This window comes from Muntiacus reevesi, chromosome 2 (assembly GCF_963930625.1).
Source record: "Muntiacus reevesi chromosome 2, mMunRee1.1, whole genome shotgun sequence".
Taxonomy (NCBI): domain Eukaryota; kingdom Metazoa; phylum Chordata; class Mammalia; order Artiodactyla; family Cervidae; genus Muntiacus; species Muntiacus reevesi.
The window spans coordinates 277,681,298-277,698,158 of record NC_089250.1 but is presented as its reverse complement, the minus strand read 5'-3'; the positions used below and the strand labels follow the sequence as shown (position 1 = coordinate 277,698,158).

The 16,861-nt window shown below is 47.3% G+C and overlaps 1 protein-coding gene across 1 annotated transcript; it reads right to left on the bottom strand.

Annotated features, from left to right (window-relative positions):
- Positions 1–820: 820 nt before the first annotated feature.
- LOC136157683 (putative killer cell immunoglobulin-like receptor like protein KIR3DP1) lies at positions 821–7,919 on the bottom strand. The gene is made up of 10 exons (XM_065919490.1): positions 7,886–7,919; positions 7,710–7,745; positions 6,286–6,549; positions 5,106–5,405; positions 3,787–4,086; positions 2,763–2,813; positions 1,902–2,019; positions 1,430–1,437; positions 1,087–1,139; positions 821–976 (listed from the first exon to the last, which is right to left on the bottom strand). Exons 1-10 carry the CDS (start codon positions 7,917–7,919, stop codon positions 821–823), a joined length of 1,320 nt encoding a protein of 439 aa, XP_065775562.1.
- Between the last annotated feature and the right edge of the window lie 8,942 nt (positions 7,920–16,861).

The following is a 16,861-nucleotide window of genomic DNA, read 5'->3' as shown; positions in this document are numbered from 1 at the left end:
AGAGACATGAGAGATGTGGGTTCGATCCCTAGGTCAAGAAGATCCCCTCAAGAAGGGAATGGCAACCCACTCCAGGATTCTTGCCTGGAGAATCCCATGCAGAGAGGAGCCTATCGAGCTACACAGTTTCCACGGGGTCACAGAGTCGGACATGAATGAATCGACTTAGCACGCACACACGCAGCCTCCTATGGCTAGTGGCACCATATTGGCTATGCCAAACAGAATATAATTCAGCTTTTTATTTTGCCAACTTGCATTGCTTTTATTGTTGTTTCATGGAAAGCATTTTGTTTTAAATATAGCAGTGTTCACATGTCAATCTTTAACTTCCAATCTCTTCCCCCCCCATCCTTCCCTCTGTAACTCTAAGTTTGTTCTCTAAGTCTTCAAATCACTTTCTGTCTTGTAAATAAGTTCCTCCTTGTAAACTATTAATGAACAGAAGGTTTTTTTTAAAAATTGGCTCTCTATTATTCTAAACTGAATAATTTGAAGGCTCAACTTGCAAATTTCTATGCTTTCCTGGAATTGTAGAAAAAGTCGGATGGTCATGGCAACCTACCCAGTATGTGTAATTGATTATAATAACATCTTCCCAACTATTCGATACTTAAAATAGAGTACTAGAATAGCCAGGGGATTGCTAATAGGTTGTGAGATTTCTGAAGACGATCCTATAATTCTTGGACTCCACTCTTCACCTCAGAGCTGCTGGGCCGCTTTGCAGGAGGAGAAGGAGTATCCACGGAGGAACCCCTTTCAAAAGAGATCCAGTCTTTTTTTTTATAAAATTCTGTGTGCTTAAGAATGGGGCAGGTCAGTGCTCAGCATGGTCTTGGTTTACATCGAATTCCTCATAGATACTGGGATCAGCAGAGAGGTGCATGGGGCTCAGGGGAGAGGGGGTGAACAATCTCCCAGAGAGGGTCCTGTGGTTCAAGTGGGCATATATCACGTCTTCTGCTGGAGAGTCCTGAGAGGAAGGAAGTGTGAGTGATGGACAGACAGGCGATCTTTGAAGAATGGGGCATTGGACATTGGAGGGGCTCGGGCTATGGCAAGGGTTTGGGTAGAGAGGGCTGCCTCGCTGTTCACTGTTCTGTCTTCCCTGGGCGCTCCGTCCATGACTGTAAGATCTGCAAATGGAAGAGGGTCAAGGCTCTTAGGTTGGGGGCGATTCTTCTAGATCTCCATATCTTTGGTGGCGACATCAAAACCAGGAAAAGGCCTGGGTGTGCCCCAGGTTGCTGAGCCGGTCTACTCCACATTAAAAAAAAAAAAAAATCCCATATTCAAGCCCAGCCACTGACGGACTGTCTCTGGAACCTGTGCAAACACTCGGAGCCCATCCTACGTCTTCTGTTATGGACCATCCTCTAATGCATATCAGCAGATTCCCAAGATCATAAAGGGCACAAGAACAGACGGCTGTGGCTGGAGCGAAAAACGGGGCTTGGAGCGTCCCTGGTGGCCGGGGATAAAGAGTGCTCCTTTCAGTGCAGAGACTGTGGGTTCTGTCCCTGGTGGGAGAACCGAGACACCATGTGCTGTGAAGCAGCTAAGCCCCACAGGCTGCAACTGCTGAGCCCGAGAGCTCCGGAGACTTGAACCACACCCCAGCACCACAATTAAGATCCCCCATGCTGCTGCCAAGAACTGCTGCAGACAAAAATAAATGAACACATATTTTCATATAAAGAACAGGGTTCCATGGTTTTCTGGACGATATTCCCTCAGGGGATACAACAACGGAAATCAGTTCTTAACCTACAGGAAGTGAAAATGCCATTATCTGCTCTGAGCCCAACACCCCCTCGGTCAGATGACACTGTCCTTCCCTCCTTCAGACTTATGATTTTGCCTAGAACACCAATGACAATTTGGCTCTTCATACTTACTTGTTGGATGACCAGTGGCAGAGAAGAACAGCGAGGAGGATGCTGGTATAGATGAAGGCCAAGGAGAGCCTAAGGAGAAGGTGCAGCTGGCTGGAGTGGCCTTGAGGAACCTGTGCTTCTGCCAACAAGCAAATGGCAGAAGGTTTGGTTTTTGGTTGTATACACCCTGCCCCTACACACAGGATTTATTGTATCCTTGTGTCAGAGTGTGTCAGAAGCTCTCAACCTGATCAGTTATGGTCTCCACTTCCCAGCAGGTACCAAAGCCTCCAGGAGAGATGCTAGCAGGGGATAAAGTAAAGAGGCTGTGCAGACAAGCAGAGGTCTGAACCAAGGTCCCCCAGGCACTGATGCAGTTTTTCTCTGCTGCCCGCATGACAAGGCATGGTATTTTTGCATGAATGGGGACTGCTTTAATCCTCAATACATTTCCCCCTCCATCCACATATACCTGGAATGGAATCCTCAAGAAGACACGATATTTCTATTTCTGAACTGTGGAATGTTTTGTTCATAAAACACTAACAGAGGAATAGCCCATCTTTAACGTGCTCCCTAAAATTCTCTGCTTGTCCAACGCCATCGGTCCCCAAATACTGGTGGAAGGAGGATAAGCCTCTCCCTTAAGCATGGGGTCAAGTCACTCTGTCTCGCTTTCTTCAATTTAGAAAATCCCACTCCCAGAGCATGAGAAACTCAATGCCCCCTCTGGCTCTAATACAGACCATGATCTCAAATGCTGACAACACACGGATGTTGAGGAGCCCAAATCACAGAAATGGGAGGTGGTAGAACCAACACTCACACAGGAACCCTCTGTCTTCTCAAAAATTTGCTGAGATAGGAGTCCATCTTGCTTACCTTCTGTGGTGTGTGGATCCATGGTTGATGGGCAAGTACTTGTAGTGGATTCTAGGGGAAAACAGACAGAAGGGGTGATCAGGTAACCTTCCTCATAACCACTGAATGAGGACTATACTTTCTGAAGCAACCTCCTGCCTGTCCTTACTCTGGCATCCCCCAGAACACTGAAGGGGGAGGTGAGAGCTCCTGGTCCCTCCCTGTGAATGCGTTGAGTAGACCCTCCATCCTGCAGAAGTGATGGTAGAATGATGCGGGAATGATATGCCTGGTGGTGAAAGACAGCTGTAAGCAAGAGACATTCTCTCTGCTCCGGGAATGAGTATCGATGCTCCTTAACTGGGAAATGACCTGTGTCTCAGAGGTGCTTCTGGGAGAACACTAAGAGCAAGGGGCGGATGCAACCTCTGATCTTCCCAAATCGCCTCAGCCTCTCTTCCTCCTGGGATTACCCTGACCCTTTTCTTTATTTGCCTGGATAGATAGGACTCTGATGAGGAGCACCGAAACAGGAGGTGGAAGCAGGTTGAGATGCCATCTACCATCTCTCTTCCTCTCTGGTTCTCGTTGTCTCCATTTCTCCACAAGCCCTAAGGCTCCCCAGACACCAGCACAGGGCCCTTGAGACAGAACTCAGTGATATAGTAAGATGTTATGGAAAAAGCCAAACGGACTTCTTGGCCAATGCAATGTAATTTAGTGCATTGTAAAGCATGGGACACTTCTTAGCGCTCTGGGAACAAGAATAGTGCAGTGAGTTACCATTTCCACCTCCAGGGAACCATATTTTGCCAGAACTCTTCAATATGACCCGTCAGTCTTGGGCGGCCCTGCACAACATGGCTCATAGCTTCATTGAGTTACACAAGTAGCTTCATCATGACAAAGCTGTGATCCACGAAAGGGAGAAGGTGAGGACACAGGAGTCTGTCATGCTGCAGTCCACGTGATCACAAAGAGTTGGACACAACTTTTCGACTGAACAGAAACAAGAAAGCAGCAGGGCCCGGAAAGGATTCCTCACGTGTGACAGACAGGAGCAGGGGGTCGCTGGAGTCTGACCACTTGTAGGGAGAGTGATTGAAGGAGCCGTAGCACCTGTAGACCCCGCTGTGGGCTGGGGTCCCAGGACCCAGAGGGAACGCTGCCTGGACTGCTCCGCGAGGGTCTCGCCCTCCAGCGAGCAGACGCCCAAGGTTCTTCCCCTCCCTGAGAAGATGAAACTGGTGAAAGGCACGCTTGGAGCTGCAGAGCAAGGTCACACTCTCTCCTGACTTCATCACGGGGCCCCCCTGGGCTGAGAGAGAGGGTTTCGTGGACAGACCTGGAAGGAGGAGACCTTGATCTTAGAGCATTGAGTAACTCAAGTCCTAAATAGAGGATTAAAGCCCGAAGTGTGCAACAAGAGAAGCACTGCATGAGAAGCCCGGCCACCACCAGGACAGAGAGCCCCACAGCAACGAATAACCAGCACAGGTAAAAATTCAAACATAACTTTAATAATGAACTGTCATTTACTAACCTTTCTCTGAAAAGTAATATATGTATATGAACAACTAAATCAGTCTTATGTACAACAGGAATTAGCAAAATCAAAAATCAACTAGACTTCAACAAAAATAAATTAAAAATATACTTCAAAAATCAATATGATGTGGGGTTCTCTTGAAAGACGAACCTAGTAGGTTCTGCTGGGACCATCAGAAAACATGGTACTGACCCAGAAACAGACATAATGGCTGGGAAATTGCAGAATCTCATTGGATTTAGACCACTTCAAACTTGAAAGAGTGTTCAGTGCTGTTCTGCCCACTCCCAGGGGCTGGAAGGGACTCCATAGTGGGAAGGGTTGGCAGGGACACCTCCTTCCTCTTTGTGCGGAAGAACGCTTTAAACCACAAACCTGAGCAACTTCAAGGTGTCAACCTGCGTCCTGACCACCCAGGGGCCAGACTGCAAGGGCGTCTGGTACCACAGTGCTCCTGACAGAGGAAGGGAGCTCTGACATGAAGGTGGGAAACAAGCCGCTTAACCAACCATCATTGGCTGCCTGAGCTGGGAACTGCCCGGGTTCCTGCTCTGGTACATTTTTCTCCATTGCTCGTTCATTCACGTTCTTGCTGCTTCACTCTGTCACCAGCTGTGTCTTCTCTTTGGCACGTGGCAGGTGCTCTGTTCTCTTTTCCCTTCCGTATTCACACCTCCTCTCTGTTTGGTTTGTTCCCTCTCCCGAGTGTGTGAGTGTCTCTGCACACCTGTCCTTCTCTCCCAGTACTGATGCTGGACTGGACACCAGAACTTCTGTGACAGATACAGCAGAGGGACTGGTCTGGACACACTCACCTGTGATGATGATGTCCATGGGGTCACTGGGGGCTGACCACTCAGAGGGGGAGTGGCTGAGAGAGCCGTAGCATTTGTAGGTGCCCGCAGTCTCCGAGGTCATGGGACCAATGAAGAAGTCAGCTGCGGCATGCCCGCACGTGAACGTCTCTCCACGTGTGTGGAAATGCCCTGTGCTGTTTTCCTGGTGCAGGATAAACTTGTCAAACAACAGCGGTGAGTGACAGCGAAGTGTCACATTCCTTCCCTCCTGCATGAGGGGTCCTGGGTGGGCTGAGATGGAGGGTTTTGTGAACACACCTAGGAGCAAAGAGGTTGTGAGTTTCAGTGAGTCACCCTGCCTCGGCGCTTCCGCTGGCATCTGAAGGTGTGAGATATGTCCCCGTGAACCAGCATAGCCAATTACCCTTCCTGTGTGTTCTGTTGCATTCTCTCTAGCCTTGTTCACAGGCTCTGCCTCATGCTTTTCTGTTTCTCTTTGCTCAAGACCTCCAGCCTCCTCTGTGTTTATTCTAAACTCTTTAGCTGTTGAATCTGCTCTCAGCTTCATGCATGCATGCTCTGTCACTTCAGTTTTGTCCAATTCTGTGGGACCCCATGGACTGTAACCCGCCAGGCTCCTCTGTCCATGAGATTCTCCAGGTGAGAATACTGGAGTGGGCTGCCATTCTCTCAGCTTCATCCCATCCCTAATTTGCATTTGAAATCTGGGTGGTTCTGAAGATTCATACCCTGACTCCCTTCACACACATCTCCTGTATCATGGGTGATGACTGGCAACAACGGGAAGGCAGTGGAGGAAAAATGGAACTCATTTGTTACCCCAACTCATGCCTCTGGAGACATTTTTGAGACTCCTCCCTCAGGCTCCAGCTCCTTCACAGGGGACTGCAGCTCCCTACTGGGTGGCAGGTGCTGGATCAGGGTCGTTCCCATCCTCTCTGCTGGCAGGCAGTGGCCGCATCCTGTTTAACTTATGCCGAGGGATGCTCCTCCTTCTTGCACTGGAGCACCCCACCCATCTATTCAACACCCTGAGTTTAAACTCTCAGAGTGGGTTCTCTTTCACTGGTTCGCTCCTGGTTGCGAATCTTGAGTAGCCTTGGGTGCACTGGCATTTGGACCTAGGGTAGGATTGCCTGCAGGCTCGGCCGTCCTGGGCTGTCTGAACCCCTCCTACCTGTGACGACAATCTGCAGGGGGTCACTGTGTGGGGACCGGTAGCCTCCAGAACACGTGTAGGACCCGGCATGTTCTCTGGTCACCGCGCGAAGAGTGAAGTTGTTGACATGATATCCCTGGAGCTCGGGTAAACTGGTCCCATGTCTTTTGAACAGTCTGAATCTCTTAAGTGGAGAACGGGAGTGACACCGAAGAGTCACAGTCTGTCCTAGGGGAACCACGGGGCTTGGCCAGGCAAACAAAGAGGGCTTGTCATATGCACCTAGGAGAGATGGAGGCACAGGCTTTGAGAGGAAAATAGGAACAGTCTTCCCTCCCCCCTGCCCTCATGGGCGCTCCCCCTTCAATTCTTCCAATTCTCCTCCCCTAAACTGCATCACCTTGATGCTCAAGGATACCTAGGTCTTGGGGATAGACAGAGACACACTCAACCCAGGATGGACATCATGGAGACTCTAAAAATATGATGCTGAGGAGTGATTCTTCTCAGGAGATGAATCATTCCTTGGGTTGCCAAAAGTTTGAGAAACTTTCTCTCAAAACACAAAACACTGGGAATTCCCTGGCCATTCAGTGGTTAGGACTCAGCACTTTCTCTACCAAGTGACCAAGTTGATCCCTGATCAGGGAACTGAGATCCTGCAAGCTGCATGATGCAGGCTAAAGAAAACATCACAGAGAAATTGATGCATGGAAAAGAAGTGAAAGGACTTCCCTGTTGCATTTGTTGTAGCTCTAACGGTACAGAATATTCCTGCAATGCAGGAGAGTAGGGTACAATCTCTCAGCTGGCAAGATCCCCTGGGCAAGGAAATGGCAACCCCCTCCAGTGTTCTTGCCTGGAGAACCCCTTGGACAGAGGACCCTGCTGAGCTCCAGTTCATGGGGTCGGATAGAGTCGGATATGACTGAGTGACTAACAGTAACACAACTAAGAAGAGAAAAAGCCGCTTGACTGAAAAGCAGGAAGGAAACCATTACTCCGCTCCTTTGTTAGCTAGCCTCCATCAAATGTGGGACAAGGTCCAGGTGGCCCTGCCTGACGCCCAGCCCCTCCCCTGGGGTCAGGTCTAGCGGGTGGTCTTGCAGATCCTTTTGTGAAGGGCCGGTTGGAGATGCCACCTTGTCTGAGAGGGGTCTGTGGGCTGCAGCCCCTCGCTCCTTCTCATGATACAAATGGCACTCAGGGGGCCCAGCTCTCAGCTCCCAGACTTCACACTGTCCCTTCAGGTTCAGAGTCCAGAGCTGGGCTAACTTCTGGGGAGAGTGAAGATGAGTATCAAGGCCAAATGGAGGACCTGGGATCCACAGGGCACGCGGCTCTCACTGTACTGACAGGGGTCTCACCCTGCCCCCCAGTGTCATCTGCCTCAGCCCCTTCTGCTCTGCTCAACACAGAAATAAGGTATGGGGAGGACTCACCCACAGCTGCCCAGATCGTCAGACTCACACAGAATCCTAGGAGGAAAAGCGCGTCAGAGATGTTCTGTCCCGATGGACCCCACGCTCCTTGCACCCTCATCCAGGGAACCTGGTCAGTGGTGTGTAGACCCCCGCTTTCCACCTTAAACTTCCTTATCGGGTCTTTCCAGACTCACCGAGACTCAGGAGGCTGAGGAGTGTGGGCCACATGGCTCTGCTTCTGTGAGGCAGGAGGCAGGACTGAGCAAAGCTGACCGAGTCACAGGATGCGGAAGGCGGGCGGTGTTGTTCATACAGTCAGCCTGGTGCAGGTCACAGGGGAAGATGGGCAGCCTCTTCTCACACCGGGGATAGAAGGCTGACGTGAGCCTCGTCACTGAGCAGGCCTCGTGACCTAAGCGTCAATTTTGTTTCGCTAAACACTATGAACGTAAGAGGATTTGAACAGGTCTTGCTGCCTCAGGAAGTAGTAACGGTGATTGAGTGTATACTGTGTCGGTGGTGGTGGTTAAGTTGCAAAGTGATGTCTGACCCCTGCGACCCCATGGACTGTATCCCACCGGGCTCCTCTGTCCATGGGACTGCCCATGCAAGAAACCTGGAGTGGATTGCCATTTCCTTCTCCAGGGGATTTTGCTAACCCAGGCATCAAACCCAGGTCTCCTGCATTGCAGGCAGATTCTTTACCAACTCAGAGGCTTAATTTCTATGAATATCTTGTTTGAAGAACGATTGACTCAGGTCCTTTCCTTCTTTTGACGACGCATTCTACTTCAGTTGTGCAGGTCTGGGAATTCCCTGGTGGTCCAGTGGCTACTTCCTTATTTCACTGCTGAACGCCCAAGTTCAATCCCTGGTTGGGGAACTAAGATGAGATTCCCCCGAGCCATGAAGCCCAGACCAAAAAAAAAAAAAAAAAAAAAAAATATGCAGTGTTACTAACTGCTTACTGTGTAATGGTAACCATAGGAGAAAAAGAAAAGAAAAACACCACACTGATTTATTTTCAGCAAAGATTTCTAAGGCCTCACTGCTCTTGAATTAAAAAAAAAAAAAAATTTTTTTTCAATCATGTAACCTGGAATTCATTTTCCTGTTTGACATGTTGTTACTCATTCTCTATAAAACAAACCATGGGGTTCAGTGCAGAGAAAACAACTCTAATTAATATGTATCCTCAACCAGAACGTCCAAAAATTCCAATAATCCCCTCATGCTTTTACTTAAGAGATGGTATGTTGCCCTGATAAAATGAAAATTCTTTAAAAGATGATCTTCATAAGAAATATAGCCCTTCTGAATAAATCCAGCATTTACCATGCAGGATACTTTCCTGAAACTCATGATAAATGTCATTAACCTTACCTCTTTGCAGAAGAGAAATCACAGGTGCCCTCTTCGGATTTCAGGCTCAGTGCAGGTTGCCAATTAAGGACTCATTAATAGAGACTTTGATTCTGCATTCTTATAGGAGAAGGAGACATGTCTATGATGGCTCTTTGAACATTTTGTAAAAATTCTGAGGTGGAGTATAGGTGATTAAGAGCTAACTGTTAGTTTCAGGCGTAAAACAAGGTGATTCAGTTATACACAGACTTGCATCTAATTCTTTTCAAATTCTTTTCCCACTTAGCTAGTTACGGAATATCAAGCAGAGTTCCCTGTGCTATCCAGTAGGTCCTTGTTGGTCATCCATTTTAAGTATAGCCGTGTGTATATGTCAAAGCCAAACTGCCAATCTATCCCTCCCCGCACCCACCATCCCACCTGGTAACCAGAAGTTCATTCTCTGTGAATCTGTTTTGTAAATAAGTTCATTTTCTTACATGTCACCATTAAGCGATATCATGTGATATTTGTCTTCCCCCGACTATTCTTTTTATCTGAAATTATTTCCTGACTATGAGTGGAAACTTTGCACACACACTCTCTCTCTGTCTCTCTTTCTTTCTTGCCAATCCAAGGACCACACATGTACATAAAAAAATGTGTGCAAGATGATTGTGGGATTTTTTTGGGGGGTGGAATTGTTTTGCAGAAAAGGTGGACAACCTTGCTTTGTACATAAAAATGTGTAAAGGAGAGACTTCCAAGCTCCAGAACGCTTGAGTGAGGGACGTGTCCTCAACAATCAGTTCCAAACCAGGACAAAATTGTCCATCTGTTTCAGGATTCCAAGGGCAGACACACACCCAGGTCAGCATTTGTTCATGGACATGATAGAACCTCAGTAAGTGCTGTGATTCTGTACCAATTTGCTAGGAGTGGGGATGCTTACATTAGTTATGCTCCCTAGGTAATAAATCTGGTCTCCTCTTGATTATTATGTATTTAATGGAGTGTGAGTACAGTCAGGGTTCTTAAATTTCCTTTTATTTACTTAATATCATGCTTCAAAATTGATCTGTATTCTTTGTTGTTTCAGTTTCTGCATTTTTACTGCCGTGTACTCCTTCATTGCAGATATATAAACTGCAAATTTGTTAAAATTAAAAAACATTATTGAAGTTTAGTTCATATCTTCTGTACAGCAAATTGATTCAGCTTGACAAATGTGTTCTTTTCCATTATGATTTACAGCAAGATACTGAATAGAATCCACTGTGCCATACTGTAGGACCTCATTGTTTATACATTTTATGTATAAATAGATTTCATCTGCTAATCCCAAGCTCCCAATCCTTCCCTCCTTGGCAACCACAAGCCTGCTCTCTATGTCTGTGAGTCTGTTCCTGTTGCACTGATACGTTCCTTGTAGATTCGACATATGGGTGATATCACATGATAATTGTCTTTGTCTTTCTGTCTTACTTCACTTACTATGTTAATCTCCAGGTCCATCCATGCTGCTGCAAATCTCATGATTTCATTTTTTCAATGTCTGAGTAGTATTCCATTGTGTGTGGGTATAGGCATATTCAACATCCTCTTTATCCATTCATTTGTCGATGGACATCTAGGCTGTTCCCATGTCTTAGCTATTGTACGTTGTGCTGCTATGAACATAGGGGTGCATGAATCTTTTCAAAGTATAGTTTTTTTTACAGGTATCTGCTCGGGATTGAAATTGTTGGATCATATGGAAACTCTGTGTCTACTATTTTTGAGGAACTTCCATATTGTTTTCCACAGTGGTTGAACCAGCCTACACTCCCCCAACAGTGTAGGAGGGTTTCCCTCTTCTACACATGCTCTCCAGCATCTATTATTCATCAGCTGTTTAATTATTATTAATTATTCATCAACTGTCTAATGATGGCCCTTCTGATCAGTATGAGGTGGTACCTCATCAGAGTGTCAGTTGGCCTTTCTCTACTAATGAGCAATGCTGAGCATCTTTTCATACGCCTGTTGGCCATCTGCGTATCTTCCTTTAAACCACAGATATGAATTGTGAGAGTGACGTCTACGGATTTTGTCTAAAATGAATGACACCTCCTCCAATGTCTCATGAATGTGCTCTGAGTCCAACCTCTTGTTTTTTGTCATAGGACAAGGTGATGAGGTCTTTGGGCAAGGAATAGTGACTTTATTTGGAAAGCCAGCCAACCAACAAGATGGTGAACTCATGCCCCAAAGAATATTCTTATCTGAGTTAGATGAGCTTTTTAAGGGGAGAGGGAGTGTCAAACAGTATTTAATGAATATAAAACCACCCTAGCCCATGGGGAAGAAAATTCAAGAAGAGGAAACAATACATTAAATACCCATCTGTGAACTCACACTTTCACACACACACACATACACTCTAAAAGGGAAGGAGATGTGACTGGTTATTGCAAACTTTTGTTTAATTAATTAATGGCTGAGCTGGGTCTCCGTCACTGTGTACAGGCTTTCTCTAGTTGCGGGAAATGGGGGCTGCTCTTTGCTGTGTGCAGGGTCTTTCATCACCATGGATCCTCTTGTTGTGGAGCACCCGATCTACGTACATGGGCTTGTGGCCCACGGGCTTAGCTGCCCCGAGGCACGTGGAACCTTCCTGGTCCGGAGATCGAGCCAGTGTCCCCCACATAGGCAGGCACATTCCCAGCCACTGGACCACCAGGGAAGTCCTCTTGCAAGCTTTTTCTCCCATAATTTATTTATTTTTAATTGAAGGACAATTACAATACTGTGATGGCTTCTGCCATACATCAACACGGATCAGCCATAGGTATACTTACGCCCACTCCACTGTGGAAAACTTTTAATGCTGAAATCCTTTGTTCTCGCAGCTGTGCATGTAGGTCTGATCATAATGTCCCTTTAAGCCCCTGAGAAGACAAAAGTTTCTGTCTGTTCTGCAACTTTTTGTCTCTATAAGTATGGGACAGTGTTGTACCTATCAAGTTCAGAGCCTTGAGAATAGTGTTAGTCCCTCAGACGTGTCCGACGCATTGCATTGCGACCCTGTGGACCGTAGCCTGCCAGGCTTCTCTGTCCGTGGAGTTCTGCAGGCAGGAATACTGGATTGCATTGCCATTTCCATCTCCAAATACTGCAGGCCAACTGCAGCATACTCCCTGATGGACTATGTACTCACTTGCACATTCCAAGTCTGCATACGGTGTATTCACATGGGCACCTTGAAACGGCCCTAAAGAGGATCAGCCCAGATGGTGGGTTTGTGTAAGGTCCCTGGAAGGAGGTCAAAGGCTGAGTCCCAGGACCTCCACACCCCTCACTCCCGAGCTCAGCTCAGGAGCCCTTCCAGGATTCACCAGTGTCATTCTAGAATCCCAGTGCCCCCACCTAACCCCCGATCAAGTTCCCTGGGTTCAAGTGAGACATGGGTCCCGGGAGCTCCGGGAGAACTCACCTGCAGGGTTCAGGGTCCTCTGGCCCAGACTCAGCCCTGGAAGTGAGAGATTTGCCAGTGAAAGCCTGGGCTCCTTCTCTCCCCATCAGGATCCCTGGTCCCTCCAGCTGCCTGAGCCCTGACATTCCTGTGAACTGGGGGTGGGGGTGGGCGTCCTGTGCCCTCCTGCGGTCCCCTCCTGCCCTCCACAACTGGCCAAGGCAGAGAAGCGCAGAGAGGATGGAAGGCATGTCTGCAGCTCTGAGAGCCTAGACACCCCCACTCCCGTCCTGTACAGGTGAGGAGACCACGGGGCCCTAGAGGAAAAACAGTATATGGTCCCTGGGGAGCTGCCGCCATCCCTCAGGGTTCCCATGGCCGGGGATCCGAAGCAAGAGGGTGGCCCCTCCATGGACCTAGCAAGGATATCTCCAGGCAGGGCTCAGGAGGCATCTCAGCCCAGCCCTGAGATTTCACCTCTTTCTCTTTCTGCCCGCTCTGACCGCCTGCTCTAGACGGTGGGACCCAGGTTCTCATCCTGAGTCAGCCCCGGACAATCTGGCTCCAACTAGGACTCAGAACTTTATTTTCCCAGTCCCCTCCAGAAATGGAATTTACTTCTCGTCTTCGGTCAGTTCATAAATTATTTCAGAGCACCTACTGTATACCAGGCAGTGGTGCCACAGAGCAGAAATACACCCACGACCCAGGTAGACCCATCTTCTGTAGGTGCCTGAAGAACTCAGATTCTGCAGAATGCGGGCATAAATGCCAATATTCAATTATTTTCTTAAAAGATATATGAGAATAACTGGAGCCCACGTCTACATTGTCAACATTCAATACAATGAAGATCACGGCATCTGGTCCCAGCACTTCATTGCAATAAAAAAAAAAAAAATTAAATTAGTGAAACAGTGGAAACTGGCATAATTTCTTTTCTTGGGTTCTAAAATCACTGCTAACAGTGACTGCAGCCATGAAATTAAAAGACACCTGATCCTTAGAAGAAAAGTTATGACAAACCTAGACAGCATATTAGAGGGAAGAGACATCACTTTGCTGACAAAGGTCTGTATAGGCAAGGCTATGGCTTTCCCAGTAAGCATGTACAGATGGGAGGAAAGAGAAAGTCAAAGTGAAAGTTGCTCAGTCATTTCCAACTCTTTGTGACCACATGGTCTATACAGTCCATGCAATTCTCTAGGCCAGCACACTCGAGTGGGTAGCCTGTCCTTTCTCAGGGGTCTTCCCTACCCAGGAATCGAACTGGGGTCTCCTGCATTGCAGAAGGATTCTTTACCAACTGAGTGATCAGGGAAGAACTACAGATGTGAGAGTTGGACGTAAAGAAGGCTGAGTGCTGAAGAACTGATGCCTTCTGACTGTGGTGCTGGAGAAGATTCTTGAGAGTCCCTTGGACTGTAAGGAGATCACACCAATCAATCTTAAAGGAAATCGATCCTGAATATTCATTGGAAGGAGCGATGCTGAAGCTGAAGCTCCAATCTCTGGACCACTTGATGCAAAGAGCCAACGCATTGGAAAAGCCCCTGTTGCTGGGAAAGATTGAGGGCAGAAGGAGAAGAGCGCACCAGAGGGTGAGATGGTTGGATGGCATCAGTGACTCAGTGGACATGCGTCTGAGCAAATTCCGGGAGATGGTGAAGGAGAGGGAAGCCAGATGTGCTACGGTCCAGGGGGTCAAGAAAGTCAGACGTGATTTAGTGACTAAAAAGCAACAACGTATACACTGTAATTGAGGGAATAGCTGTTTGAGGAGGTGGGGAGACACGGGGTAGGAGCGAGTACATTCCAGAGAGAAAAGAGCATTCCTTAGAACCTTGGGTACTCGGGGACTTTTTGAGGGGGGCAGGGCGAGTTGGTGGTTTTCATGTCAAGTGCTATCCGCTGTGCAAGGATGTTCAATTTTCTTTTGGAGAGAAATGGAATATATAAGCAAAACACTATGATAAAAATTTATAGAGGTCATATTATATTAGCTGCTATGGAGAAATGGGAAGTGAGAGAAAATTGCTCGGTTGTGTCCAACACTTTGTGACCCCGTGGACAACACAGTCCATGGAATTCTCCAGGCCAGAATATTGCAGTGGGTAGCCTTTCCCATCTCCAGGGGATCTTCCTAACCCAGGGACTGAACCCAGGTCTCCCACACTGCCAGTGGATAATTACCAGCTGAGGAGTGTGTCAATTGTATACAAGTAGATTGTAAATTAAAACTTTTTTATTTAAAAAGAAATAATGATTGATCTTCAATGATCTCAATATGGGTGTGTCAACCAGCATTCTTAATGATTTATGTGGATTTTTCATATTAAAATTACCCCAGGATAAGGCAAAAATCCATTAACAAGTGATAGAAATTATAGAGTCTACCTTTTTGGCTACTTTTGGTTGGGAGTAGAAAAGGAAATTGAGTCTGAGTGTTCTGAGAAGAGCTGATATGAGAGAGCACACAAATGTTAAATGGCCCATTTTCTTAGTGTGTGTGTGTGTGTGTGTGTGTGTGTGTGTGTGTGTGTGTGTGTGTGTGTAACTGCACCAGTATCATTGGGACGGAAGAAAAGGTGAGACCTGAGATTGGGGGGTGGGGGTCACCTCTGGAGGACCATGAGCAAGCTTGAATTCAGATAGAAGAGTTTGGAGTTGGCCCTGAAGATGTGGGTACCATGGAAGGATTTGGGGCAGAAAGCAGATTCTGAAATATGAGTTAGAAAGATGAAATGTGGAGGGTGAACTGGAGCTGGGAGTGTGGGTCTGGAGGTGAGAACCCAGGGAGATTATGGCTGGGACCCAGGTGTGGCTGTGGGCTGGACTATGTGGACGGAGAGGACAGCAGGGGTCAGGGGCACCCTGGAGGCTGAATTCTTTTACTGCGTGATTGAATATCAGATGTAAGAGTGGAGGAGTAAGTGTGACCTTCACTCCCTGCCTTGGTTGGGTGGAGGCACCAGCGATGCCCTCAGAGACCTAGTGAACCGCAGGGTGGGGAACAAGGAGGGCGGGGTAGTTTTGCAAAGTACACTCTGCTCTCACAGGAGAACACAGCGCTTCCTCCTTGGCCCAGAGGGCAGGCTTTTCTTCTCTCAGTGACAGGCCAGGGTGTGTAAGAAGCAGGATGTGTCTCTGTCCCCTTGAGGTGAAGCATGTGAGTCATTTCTGTCCCTTCAAAGCATCCTTTGATGCTGCATGTTGCTCTCCTCTTCATCCAACAGAGACTCCAGGATTCAGACTAGAATGGTCCTCATTAGAGTTCCTGATCATGGACAGTGACATATATTAATACATGTAAAATATTTCCATGAAGTGATATAAAGATAAGAGAGCATTATTTTTAAGCTGCTAAAGTCTGCCTGCTAAAGTCATCAACCTCTTCAGGAAGTGGTATTGCCACCATTGAAAACTATAGATGTATCTATCTATCTATATATCTTCATGGAGAATGAAAGGCAAACCAATCTAGTATCCTTGCTTGGAGAATCCCATGGACAGATGATCCTGGAGACTATGGTCAAAAGGGTCACAAAACGTTGGACAGGACTGAGGGACTAAGCACATGTATCGTCTATCTATCCAGTGTCCTTGGGTTATAACTGGTACACAACCCTGCGGTGTACAAGCTAAAGACTCGACTTACATCTGTAATGAAAAGCCTACATTTTCACATATGTCACACAGCAGTGTGGTATATGCTCTCTCACAGTAGCAACAAGAAACAGAACTCCAGGCTGTCTTCACTTCTAGCGATCCTGACATTTCTCTTAGTAAAAGAGTTCTTGGGCGGTTTAGTTCTAAGCCAGGAGAAAGATCACACACAGAGAGCTCAATGAGCAAGTAAGGCTCCGTGGAGCTTGACCTTTGTCCCATTTGCCAGCTCAGTTCCCACTGGGGTCCTCATGGTGTTATCCTTCAGCCCTCCGCTTGGGTGAGCCAAGCCACATCGTGCCACCAGTTGATAATTTAAAAGGCACAAGATGCTCAAATCCTTTGCTTCAGTGAAAAGAAGCAGAAAATACAAAATGTGCAGTTATTGATGGATTCACACAACACATGCAAAGCCTCCCTGGGGCAAGCGTTCTCTCTGGGGGCAAACGTTCTCTCTGCAGCCCTTCAGAGATCTGGAGTGGAATGTCCAGTAGACCTTTCTGTGATGACAGAACTTTTTAAACATCTGCTTTTTCCAGCACCCTGGCACCTGGCCACAGGATGCTACTGAGCACTTGCAATATGGTGGGTGTGGCTGAAGAACTGAACGCTTTTTTCATATACGTGTAGAGTCAATGTCTGTACCGCATGGCTGGGTAACTACTTTATCAGCCAGTGCAGATCCAGACTGAGGGAGATTTTGTTG

What these genes read in the sequence shown, in the direction of transcription:
- LOC136157683 (XM_065919490.1), bottom strand. Translation starts at nt 7,919, where the DNA reads ATGTGGCCCACACTCCTCAGCCTCCTGAGTCTCG. An exon ending in GACGATCTGGGCAGCTGTGG is followed by an intron (nt 6,550 to 7,709) that starts GTGAGTCCTCCC and finishes CATCTCTCCTAG; the next exon opens with GTGCATATGACAAGCCCTCT. An exon ending in GGATCCACACACCACAGAAG is followed by an intron (nt 2,020 to 2,762) that starts GTAAGCAAGATG and finishes GCTTGTTGGCAG; the next exon opens with AAGCACAGGTTCCTCAAGGC.